Source organism: Podarcis vaucheri, assembly GCF_965113315.1.
Source record: "Podarcis vaucheri genome assembly, chromosome: 11".
Taxonomy (NCBI): domain Eukaryota; kingdom Metazoa; phylum Chordata; class Lepidosauria; order Squamata; family Lacertidae; genus Podarcis; species Podarcis vaucheri.
The window spans coordinates 60071390-60084069 of NC_138749.1; the positions used below are offsets into that span (position 1 = coordinate 60071390).

The 12680-nt window shown below is 42.5% G+C and overlaps 1 protein-coding gene and 1 long non-coding RNA gene across 3 annotated transcripts in view; one reads left to right on the forward strand and one right to left on the reverse strand.

Moving 5' to 3' along the window:
* The window catches only part of LOC309542799, a 390515-nt gene that overhangs the window by 329640 nt on the left and 48195 nt on the right, over positions 1-12680 (reverse strand). The window lies entirely within an intron of this gene.
* The window catches only part of RASEF (RAS and EF-hand domain containing), a 36813-nt gene that overhangs the window by 18222 nt on the left and 5911 nt on the right, over positions 1-12680 (forward strand). For both annotated transcript variants that reach the window (XM_082191767.1, XM_082191768.1), the window contains 11 exons: positions 211-288; positions 1101-1216; positions 1321-1389; positions 2142-2226; positions 3557-3648; positions 4826-5060; positions 6481-6618; positions 7041-7188; positions 9792-9873; positions 11510-11624; positions 12525-12644. In XM_082191767.1, coding sequence (XP_082047893.1) covers positions 211-288; positions 1101-1216; positions 1321-1389; positions 2142-2226; positions 3557-3648; positions 4826-5060; positions 6481-6618; positions 7041-7188; positions 9792-9873; positions 11510-11624; positions 12525-12644 — 1278 coding nt within the window. The remainder of the gene's footprint in view (positions 1-210; positions 289-1100; positions 1217-1320; positions 1390-2141; positions 2227-3556; positions 3649-4825; positions 5061-6480; positions 6619-7040; positions 7189-9791; positions 9874-11509; positions 11625-12524; positions 12645-12680) is intronic.

Here is a 12680-nt window from a genome sequence, read left to right on the forward strand (position 1 = left end):
GAGCCGGCAAGCTGGCAAGGAACTGTTTTTGTGATAGTCATTTTTGTCTTATTTTCAAGGCTGTACTGAAATGCTTTGTAGTTTGTCTGTTTTTGTTTTTTTAAAAACCCCCACTGTACCGCTTGATCCCTTTCTACTGCTCTTCATGCATTCTAATGTGTCCATCAAAGTTATTTTGTTACATCAATCACACTGTCTTTACTGTTTCAGCTTGAAGAGCAATCTAAAAACATTCATCACAGAGAAGATTTGGTGGCATTAAAGAACAGGATACATGATCTGACCTTGGTATGAGCTACGTTATAATTTTCCTACTCGGGGTGATCATTGCGCCTGTCGCGTTTCGATATGATCGGTATCTTTACCACCCATCATATTTAAGTAGCTTGTTGGGCGATGGCATTTTCTTGAAAATTGTTGAGGTTGTAAAGAAGGGAGCATTTCAGAGGGAGAAGAAATTATACTGTTTAAGCTGCGTATATCATGCTTGGGTGTCATTTTCACACATTAGCAATGGAGAATGTATAGGTATTACAGGACTCTGGCTTTTCAAAGTAAGAATAACTTTCTCATTTCTTTCTCACGGAAAATATTTTTGACCAGTTCTGTTCTGTGGACCCAGTTTCTTAACAAATATTGCCTCAAGCTCTTTAAGTGAGGTTGGGTTAATATTAACTGACCTGGGGCCGGCTAGAATAACTTCCGTGTAGTCACCTCTTCGTATTGGAAACCTAATTGGAAAGTACATGTTGGGTTTACTTTTCATTTCATGGAATTTCCATCCTGCCATCACCATTAGCAGACATGGGAACTCACATCAGTGACTGAAGACATGTTCATGTCTTAGTGGCATTATATGGTATGTCTTCTCTACAGATGTTTGTGGAGGAGTCTCCATGTAGGACTGTAACATGTAGACTGGCCTTGAGGCATTTATGCACTTTAAATGGGCTATGAGTTTGCACAACAAGCATTTTCATAGTATCATTTCGTAGTTAGTAGCAGTGAATATTTTATTTTTAGGTATTTTTGAACGTGCATTACATATGTAACAAGTGATTTTCAATTAGTAATATTGTTTTCCCCTGGTTTGTTTTCAGGAAAACCAGAAACTTAAGAAAGATCTTATGGAAGCACAGACAAATATCGCTTTCCTTCAGAGCGAGTTAGATACTTTGAAAAGCGATCTTGCAGATCAGAGCTTGAGTTCAGAAAGGTAAGAGTCTTCAGTAGTCATATTTGTAGAAAATTGGTTATTTAGTTCCCTGTGTATACTCTGGTCAGTCAAGAAAAATAATTGTGCAAATTTTTGTTTTGCAGAGAACTAGAAATGATCAGAGAATACACGGAAGACAGAGATAGTCTGGAGAGGCAGATAGACATTCTACAGTAAGCTGCCAATAAATCACTTTTTATTTATGGACTTTTATACTTGAGCACCCATAATAAAATGAGAGAAAAGCAGATGTACTTGGCTGTAATGAAAAGTTTTGCTGGTTCCCTAACCGGCATTTCTGCCCTCCCATTTGATATATTAAATATTATGGCCAGACGGTTAAGCCTTTGGACTGCATTCCTTGAAGGCTGTTTGTTCACATATCAAGAAATCATTGATTTAGTTAGTTATTTAGTGGTTTTGTGGGTTTTTTTTTACATTTATGGGGTCTCTCAGACCTGCAGTATCATAATTATGCCTTTTTGCTTTCAACTCGAAATCAGCTTTGGCTTTGAATTTAGCGAATTGCTGACAGGTTAATGCCTTTATATCAGCTGCTGCATCACCTGCCAAAGGAACTTGCAAAGTTAAAAAGAACAAGCTGGACCCAGAAAAATAACAGAACAGTCAACCCCCCCTCCCCATTGTAGGACCATTCAGGGAGCATTACGTGATATAGGAAAATCTCCTCCCCTACTTTGGGGTGACTGTAAGAGTCTAAATGGCATTAATGTGATTCCTTATTCTGTCTTTGATGCAATGATTTATACTGATCCATTGTGCCACTATCACAAAAGTCAAGGTCACCTTATTAAACGCCCTGCTATCTGTTGGCTTTCAAAATGCCAGATGATTGAAACTCTACAATCTAATTCTGATACCTTCTGAATGTGAATAATTTTGTGTGTCCTGGCTTGTTTTTTAGGTCAGCCAACAGGAAACTTCACGATAGCAACGATGGCTTAAGAAGCGCATTAGAGAATAGCTGGAGCATGTACAACAGATCGCTGGTAGGCAGCGACATTGCATAAGCAATATGTTTAAATAATTGTGCAGTAATATAAATATTTGCTCTTGGTTATACCAATATAAGCCGTAAGATAGTGATGGAAATAATGTAGTCATTCTGGTTTGATGCCAAAGTAACTCACAGTGTGATCTTGTGCACTTTTACTCAAAAGCAAGTCCCATCAAGTTAAATGAAGGTAAAGGGACCCCTGACCATTAGGTCCAGTCGTGGCCTACTCCGGGGTTGCAGCGCTCATCTCGCTTTATTGGCCGAGGGAGCCAGAGTACAGCTTCCGGGTCATGTGGCCAGCATGACTAAGCCGCTTCTGGTGAACCAGAGCAGCGCACGGAAACGCCATTTACCTTCCCGCCGGAGTGGTACCTATTCATCTACTTGCACTTTGACCTGCTTTCAAACTGCTAGGTTGGCAGGAGCAGGGACCGAGCAATGGGAGCTCACCCCGTCGCGGGGATTCGAACTGCCAATTTTCTAATCGGCAAGTCCTAGGCTCTGTGGTTTAACCCACAGAGCCACCCGCGTCCCTTAAATGAAGCTTACTCCCTGGTAAATTAGGAATTATGGTTGCCACCAGAGAGTATATGTTGTTCTCTTCTGCAAAGCTAATGTACTGGAACTTTTCTCCATATAGGTTAAATTATGTTTCAGTCACATAAGGAAAAACAGGTGGGCAAAAAACAAACAAAAACCCCTCACATGGAAATCCTTCATTTACACTATTTTGCCCCTGACTGGACCACAGAAAAGGGGCTGACTGCTGTTCAGCTAGTGTAGCTCTTGCTTTGCGTTTTATCTAGTGTCAAAGTGGACCAGACTTCTGCTTGCAAAGCAGGATGTTACCTTCTTCTCTTCACCCCACAGCCCTCTGTGCAGCCTCAAAATCAGTTTCGGGGTGGGGGAGATTGTTGCCCTACCTGCCCAATGTTCAATACTACCCTTTGGTTTTGAACATTCCAAAATAACAAAAAAATAAATGTCCAGAATCAGGACTACCATTTGTTAGCTAAAGAGTACAGTGGTACCTTGGTTTACGAACTTAATCCGTTCCGGAAGTCTGTTCTTAAACCAAAGCCTTCTTAAACCAAGGCGTGCTTTCCCACAGCAGCTGGGGACTCAATTTACAAATGGAACACACTCAACAGGAAGCGAAACATGTTCTTATTCCAAGGCAAAGTTTACAAACCAAAACACCTACTTCCGTGTTTGCAGCGTTAATCCAAGTTGTTCATAAACTAAGCTGTTCTTAAACCAAGGTAGCACTGTATTTTATAAGCCAGGTGTTCTGAAAAGCTTTCTTTACCTATATTTTTCAGCGTCTGACAAACACTTCTCCAGGGAATACTCTCGCCAGAAGCAGTCCCAAATGCAGCGGTGGCCAATCTCCCCAAAATCCACGATATGACAGGTAGAACTGATACAGGTGTTACTTTATTTTTTTCAGATCTTAGCAATTTAAAGGAGACCTTTCAGGCTGTGATCCTTTAAACACATGCACTTTCTGAAAATACTTTTCACTGAAATTGATGAGACTTGGTTCTAAGCTACTGTGTTTCGAGGCCTGCAATGCCAGCAAAGCATCACAGTTGGAAAAAAGTTAGAGCTAAGCGTCTTCCCTCTGTATCAATTCTGGGTTTGTGTGTGATGGGGGAAGCCACTGTTCATTGGAACTTGCCCTATTTAAATCTAGGAGGACTGGGAATGCTTAATGCCTTTCTGAGACATGTAAAGAGCACAGACTCACATCCCTAAACTTCTGTTTTAAGTGATTAAAGTTGCTGGTAGATCCAGACGCGTTGATTGGCTGCCTTACCCCATGCTGCTCTCTAGTGGAGTTAATGATCAGCGAGCAACAAGGGACATGTTTCTGCCAGCTGACTATTAGGAACAACTCGTTTGGATTCCATCCAGAGTAAAGTTAGCACTTCCCATACACTAACTGTTCTCGGCATTTCTACCCGGATGAATAATTTTGCAAACTTGGGGTTGGCACTGCAAGCGTTTCTAGAATATCATGCGGTAGCTTCAAGGACAGTAAATGTTCATTGAACTTCAGAGCAAGGTCTTTGCAACCTTCTTTTCTTGAACGTGCCTTGTTCCCTGTTCAGTGAAGAACTGGAATAACTTTTTCATATCTGCAGAAAGCCAAAACATTAATCAGTCCTCCAGTGGTTTACCATTATTCTTTCTTTAACGTTTCCTTAGCAAAGTGTATCTCAGGGAATTTGGAAACTATCTTCCAACTCTGTGATTCAAAATTAGAAGACCATTAACCATGTGCATTAGATTTGAACTAAGAGGTGATGAGGAAAGGAAAATGAGAGGGTGGTGGGAGCAGAGACTCCAAGGTAGTAGAGTGAGAACTCAAAACAGTGGCCCAGCTTGAGTGATCGCGCGTGTGTGTGTGTGTGTCTGAGTAGGATTAGTGGGGGAAATGGAAGCAGGACTTGCAGTTGGGCTGTTCTGGAAAGGCAGAAAAATGGCACGCAGTGTGTGTCTTGTGGCTCTTGGGCACACCAGTATTGTTTGGCTGTAGATAAGGAACTTTGTCAGCCAATGTTATGGAATGTTGTTTCTCCATTCAGGTCATACCATTCGTCCTATATGGATGAAGACTACGATTCCCTGGCCCTTTGTGACCCTATGCAGAGGACAAACTGTGAGGTTGACAGCCTGCCCGAAAGCTGCTTTGACAGTGGCTTGTCTACCTTGAGAGATTCAAATGATTATGATTCAGAAGTGGAATCTAAACACCAAAGGATTTCTCAGAGGCCACAGGGTCTGCGTGAAAGCTTTACGGGTGATGCGTCTGATACAGATGTAAGTCCAGACTTAACTGCATTTTAAAAAGAGACAAAATTACTACTTGCTACCTGTTCAGCGAACCCAACAGTTTCATATAAGTAAGAAATAAAGCACCGGGTCTGAGTTATTACTGTGTATGCACAGACCAAAAGGGGGAGGAATCAATATGTGGCTGTGAGGTTTATTTTGTGGAATGGTTGCTCACACACGTCTGATTTGTGAGTACACAGAATGGTTTTTGTAGAGACCTGATTAAAATAAAATAAAATTCATGAATGAAATGTATGCTAATCCACAAAGGACAGCATGTTTGATATGACAGTGATCTACTCAAGGCCCACATATCAGAGAGAATGATAACCATCTATGGTAATTTGCAAGCCCCCCAAAAATCAAGATTGTGGAAGCCACTTCTTAGGTATTATGCAAGCCTTCTTGTTTGAAGGCTTGCATAATACCTATCCTTCCATATGAAGGATACACCATATGGAAGGAGAGGGGGGCTGTACTGTGCCCCATCCCATAGATCATGTAGCTCCTTTGTGTCTCTCGCCCTCCCCTCATCTCCACTCATTGAGTATGGTTGTTTAACCAGTACTTTTCAGTACTGGCCCCGACTTGGTGGAACGCTCTGTAACAAGAGACTAGGGCCCTGCGGGACTTGACATCTTTCCGCAGGGCCTGCAAGACAGAGCTGTTTTGCCTGGCCTTTGGTTTGGACTCGGTCTGACCCTTATGTTGCCCTCCCCTTATGGTTTTGATTTATGGGCTTCTATTAAAATGAGGCTGCATTTTAAATTGCATTTTGACACATATTTTAATAAACTGGTTTTTGTTTGTTTTCCCCCTATTTTGTTTTATTGTAATTTTATTGGTGTTAGCTGCTCTGAGCCTGGCTCTGGCCAGGGAGGGCGGGGTATAAATAAAATTTGTTTATTATTATTATTATTGATAACAATATATTATATTGAGCAGAAAAGGCCATGCATAAGTTGCAAACCCTGGACATCAGAGGGCAGGGAGAAAATAGCCTTCCCTGCTCTGCTAATATTTTACCTCGGTGTCAGTGTTTCTCAGTCTTTTTTTAACCCTTGCCCCCTTTTAGCCAACAAAATTCCACGACCCCTTAGAGCCTGGCTTCCCTAATTGTTTCATTTGGATTTTCAAAATGATTGAAATAGTGTGACTTTTAATTATTGCTACTTAACATTGTACATATTTTGGGGGAAACCCTCTCTCACACACCACCCCCTGCCTGGAATCTTTTTACGCTTGCCCCACGCTGCAATGTTTATATCCTGTCTCTGTTGAAAATGCAGTGTGAAGTTATTTCCAAAAAAGAGAGCCACTGCTGTGTGCTTTGATCCACTTCTGCCCTTCCTAAGGCTAATTTGAGGTCATTGTGGAAGTTGGTAACACTTGCTGGTCTCTGCAGGTCCCAGATATCCGAGATGAAGAGGTATATAGTCCTGATGACGTCGGCACCGTCTTGGACTGGAAGCCCACCCACCCAGTCAGTCGAAGCAGCTCTGGAGCTTCAATAAGGAAATGTCTCCCTGTCATGTCTCCACAAGTATGTCTCCACAGGTTTCACCTGAAAGCCGTATTGACTGGGATCCAACAGATACTTTCGACCTGGGGTGGAGAAATTTTTAGCCTGAGGACCCCCCCTTTTAGCTTTAGACATATCTAAGGGCTTGATCAGTGTAATATTTGACTAGTATTCCTTTAAATGGCAGGTTTCCTTCCTGTCACGCTGCTACCTCACGAAATTTAAAAAATCATGCTCGGTTTCTAAAGACATTTGCCAGGTGACATGAAGGGCAGCTGTTTAAGAAAGACAACTCCGACACGCCATTGGATGCTTTGGAATAGACATGTGTTTCTGTCTATTGAGGATGCAAGCCGCCGTAGGAATGAGATTGTTGACTGTAGGCGAGAGGCGGTTTGTACACTTCATGAATGTCAATCTTACGTGTGTTTGTTTGCCCTTAGTCGGACTCTCCAGACTGCAGCTCCAGATACCCAAGCTCAGAGAAAGCCTACAAGATAGTTCTTGCGGGGGATGCAGCTGTTGGAAAATCTAGCTTCCTGATGAGGCTTTGCAAAAACGAATTTCGAGGGAACACCAGCGCAACTCTAGGTATGTTCGTCGGACTTTTCCCTTCTGGGGTGTCAGCACCCTGGTCACAACAGATTGGAGTATCACTTTTGAAGGAGGCTTGAGCCAAAACCCTAGGTTTAAAATATAAGCAGCAGTGGGTGTCTTCTGCTCCCGATGGACACAGTAGATATGTGTGTGATATGTAGCAGGCAGCTCCCTTTTACCTTGCTTTTTCTTAACTAACTGCAGGCAACTTTCACTGTAAAGGCAGCAATTCAGGATGGGAGCCTTTTTTATTTAAGCAGCCAGGGACCTTGGGGGGTGTGGAGTTCCCACTGGCACAAATGGGTCTAATTTTGTAAGACCACTCACCACATGGTGGGGGGCAACCTCCATTCGAATCACTGGCAGGGAGTTCGACTCTGTAAATAATTGCTGCCTTTATAGTGAAAATTGGGCTCCTTGTCCCTGCAGTTAGTTAAGAAAAAACAAGGTACAACATAGCTGCCTGCTACATATGTTAAGGAATCGGGCTCTGCTGCACCAGTTAAGGAAGAACAATGTACACCAGGCATAGGCAAACTTGGCCCTCTAGATGTTTTGGGACTACAACTCCCATCATCCCTGACTACTGGTCCTGTTAGCTAGGGATGATGGGAGTTGCAGTCCCAAAACATCTGGAGGGCCGAGTTTGCCTATGCCTGATGTACACAGCTGCCTGCTATGTGTATCTGAAGAAGTGTGCATGCACACGAAAGCTTATACCAGAACAAACTTAGTTGGTCTATAAGGTGCTACTGGACATTTTTTTAAATCTTTATTTCACCTGCTATACAGTGAGGGTGTCTAATTTGACCTGGCTGCCATTATTGTGAAAGGAAGAGGCACAGTTTGGACCCTTTATCCTACAGCAGAGAGAAAGGAAGAAAATGGCAGCCATCCAGGAGGCAACAACCACTTGAAGAAACCATGGTTGGAATGGGGATGGGGAATGAAGCCTCCCAGTAACTTGCCATTAGCTACGTATTGTGAGACTTCTGCATGAATAAAGGCTTCCCCACTCTCAGCCCTGTAGGCTAATTGTATTGTGAAGGTGAAAGTCACCATTTATATACAGTGGTACCTTGGCTTACAGATGCTTCAGGTTACAGACACTTGGTTAGAGACTCTGCTAACCCAGAAATAGTACCTCGGGTTAAGAACTTTGCTTCAGGATGAGAACAGAAATTGCGAGGCAGAGGCAGCGGGAGGCCCCATTAGCTAAAGTGGTACCTCAGGTTGAGAACAGTTTCAGGTTAAGAACGGACCTCCAGAATGAATTAAGTTCATAACCAGAGGTACCGCTGTATTCCAGTCCTTCTTTAGCTGCTGCAAGTGGTGTACATTTTTACTCTGTTATCTGTATTCTGTGCATGTGGATTTTGTAAAGATGATAAAATGTGCAATGATCAAATGCACTTGAGGTCTGTTAATGGAGAATCTCATTTGAGTCACTGTTGGAAGACAGCATTCCTGTCAACCAGTAAGTGTCTGGGTGGGGCACTTAACATTGACTTTGCTAAACCACCTTACTATTATTCACTTGTAACTGCATCAGTGATGCAGTTTTTAATCTATGCCAGGCATGTCCAACTGGTCGATCCCAACCTACTGGTCAATCGTGGGGTGCCCCTGGTCAATCTTTGGAGCAAAACAAACAAACAATGGGTAGATCACTGCAGTCTTTTTATACTGTGAGTAGATCACAGTCTCTTGGGAGTTGTACGTGCCTGATCTATGCAATCTGAAAATGCCCGTGGCTTTTTGTATGTTTCTTTCTCTTAAAGGTTATGTTAAATAGAAGTACTATCAGTATATGGAAATGGTGTCATACCTGTGCCAAGTATTGAAAAATGTAGTTAATATAATTATTTCTGCATATATTTTTATATTCATTAACAGGAAAGTACAGTGGTGCCTCGCAAGACGAAATTAATCCGTTCCTCGAGTCTCTTTGTCTAGCGGTTTTTTCGTCTTGCGAAGTAACCCTATTAGTGGACTAGCGCTATTAGCGGTTTAGCGGCTATTAAAGGCTTAGCGGCTATTAAAGGATTAGCAGATTAGCGGCTAAAAGGCTATTAGCGGCTTAGCGGCTTAGAAAAAGGGGGGGAGCGAAAAAAAATCGGAACACTTGCAAGACGTTTTCGTCTTGCAAAGCAAGCCCATAGGGAAAATTGTCTTGCGAAGCAGCTCAAAAACGGAAAACCCTTTTGTCTAGCGGGTTTTCCGTCTTGCGAGGCATTCGTCTTGCGGGGCACCACTGTAATCAGGTGTAGCCAGCATGGGCCTCTCCAGCTGTTGTAGACTCCATCAGACTCAGACAGCATGACCCATGGACAGGGGTGATGGGAGTTGTAGTTCAGCAGTCTTTTTATGGACACCATGATGCTCACCTCAACTTAAATTAAATATTGTCCTCACAATTGTCGTAGAGTTATGTCAGAGTGTCTTCCAGATATTATTAGACCTGTGGTCAAGGATGATGGGGACTTGGGAGTCCAACAATATTTGGAGGTTGGGGAAAGCTGCACTAAGTTATTCCTCTGCCTTCGTTTTCTTCCACTCTGTTAAAGGTTATAATGGATTCTGTATTTTTTTTTAAGGTGTTGACTTTCAAATGAAGAGGCTCATTGTTGATGGGGAACCCACAGTGCTGCAGCTGTGGGACACGGCGGGACAAGAGAGGTTAGTGTGACCTGGGGTTGTACCTTGGGGTTAGATCTCATACCAAATTTCAAAGGGAGAAGCAATAATTAAGATCAAATCTGTGAAAATGCAAGCCTCAGTCTTGACCTGTACTTGCAAAAAAGTGGATTGAGTTTGCTGCTGTGCAGTGAAGCTGGTTGAAGATATCCATGCAATATGAAAAATGCATTACAGTGGTGCCCCGCAAGACGAATGCCTCGCAAGATGGAAAACTCGCTAGACGAAAGGGTTTTCCGTTTTGGAGGTGCTTCGCAAAACGAATCTCCTATGGGCTTGCTTCGCAAGACGACAATGTCTTGCAAGTTCCTGCGGGTTTTCCCCCTCCCCCCCTTTTTCTAAGCTGCTAAGCCGCTTATCAGCTGATCCAATAAGCTGATAAGCCGCTAAAAGCCGCTAATAGTGCTAATCCGCTAATCCATCAATGGGCTTGCTTCAGAAGACAAAAAAACCGCTAGACGAAGAGAATCACAGAACGGATTCTTTTCGTCTTGCGAGGCACCACTGTAGTAGGTAAGCTGTAATGAATTGGGATTGTTATTAATTTAGCAGTATGGTCAGGGAGATTGCAACTTTTCTATAAACATTTTCCCACTTGTGTAATACTATGAGGATCTGGGGGTGGGAAACCAATAAGATCAATATAATTCATTATATTTTTGCAGATTTCCTTTTTCCTTTTTTTGCCATTCCTACCATATTTCTCGAAAGTTATGTACAGAAAGGCTTCCTAGTGCATCATAGTACATTTATATTGAAATCCTTCAGCCTCGGATGCTGAATGCCTTGAGGCAACATACCGTGGTTTTCATCAATTTTCCTTTTCCATTATATTAAAACTATTTCGTACAACGCAGGATATTCATTCAATGCAATACATTTATACATAAAACATGAGTGGTGGCATGTTTCAGGGAGGGAAAGAGACCCCCAAATTAATCACACATATGACTCTGTGGAGGTGTATTAATAACTAAGTCATTTTTAGACCGGATGGCATCTCTGCACCAACTCAGGAAGCTTTCAGTATAGCCTTAACTATATAACAGTATAAATGGGCACATATATTTTCCATTCAGGTTTTTTATCTGTACAATTTAAGGATAGTTCTGGCATGTTAGCCTTTAAAGTCCAGTCTGGTCCTGGGCTCCCCATCAACAATGTTTGAATCGTGCCATTACTTTCAATGCCTAATGACTGCAGCTTATACAATCTGCATTTTTTTAAAAAGTGAGGTGCCACCTTCCTTAAGTTTAAAAGTTAGCACAAAAGTTTGTACATCTTGCACTAGGACAGTAATGGTGATGCTAATAGTATCCAAACCAAATTCTTGCTACCCGTCAGCATTCAGGGGTCCAGACACTGGGATGCTTTGCTTTCTGTTTCCTTGGAGGCGGGTTCATATCTTAGAAGACTTGGCCACAGTTTGGACTAGCGGGCGCCTCCCACTTGCCAATATTTCTCCTGCCTGCACAACAAATGGATTCAGGTCTCTGGGTCTGGTCTACTGAGTTCATTGAACTTGTGTATAGATCAGACTGGAAAAAATAACAACAAAAGAGTTATCATTAGTGTGGTAAAACCTAGTGTGGTTTTAAATGTAACTTTCTCTTAAAAGGTTCCGAAGTATTGCTAAATCGTACTTCAGAAGAGCAGATGGGGTACTTCTTCTATATGACGTTACCTGTGAGAAGAGTTTCCTGAATGTACGAGAATGGGTGGATATGATTGCGGTAAGGATTTTGGCCATGTGAAACCTGTGGAGCATGCTTCCAACTCGGTGTACATAAGATTCCCACTTAAATCCAGTGAGCTTCTTCTGGAGTGCTGTATTTATTTGTGAGACTGGCCAAATTCAAAGGAGGTCACTGTAACAGCCAATAAGCTGATTGGCAATGTCAGGGAGCCCCTTTGAAGTCTGGAAGAAGTAGCTATGATTCAAACTACTTTCTCCAGATGCAACATTTTCTCCTCCGCAGATGTCTGCAGAGGGGGGAAAAGCTCCATTGTAGAGCAAGTGATTGGGATTCAAACTGCTTCTCCCAAATGGAGAAAGCAAACATGCTCAACTGACCCCAGTGGGGATCCCTGTCAGTGCCATCGGTTCCTTCACAGCTGTGGCCACACCTGCTCCCACCTCAAATCACACCTGACATCAGAAGTGGAACAAGTGGGCATGGTTCCTCACCACTGGTTTAGGCTGTAAGAGGGATTTGGTACACAGGTAACTGCAAGCATTGCTCTGAGCCACTGTGAGTCACAGGAAATGTCTTTTGCTTCCCTGGATAAACAGCCAATTCATGTATTGACTCGACCAATGTAGGGCAAGCACTTGCTTTCATTAATAAAGGCTAAATAAAACATTGACCTGGAAGGTTGAAGGTGGGATGTTCTTTTCTGTTTTTTAAAATGGAAACTCCCTTTGTTTTTAAATGTTATAATCAGATAATTCCGTTTCAGTGTGGTTACCGTATCCTGTATAGCTTGATAAATGTGCCTCTGTATAATCTAACTGACATCCATTGAAATTTGACCTTGTACTTTTTGACAGCAGAAGTTTAAATGTTTAATTGGAGCTTAGTGTCTCAAGCTCCAGCAACCCCTAAAACCGAAAACAAACTGTGTTCTTGCAGGATGCAACTCATGAAAATATTCCAATCATGATGGTAGGAAACAAAGCCGATCTTCGCCAGGTGCTTGCTGAGCAAGGACAGAAATGTGTGCCGATAAACTATGGAGAGAAGCTGGCCATGGTAAGAACTACAGAACCCATCGCTCACAATCAAGAA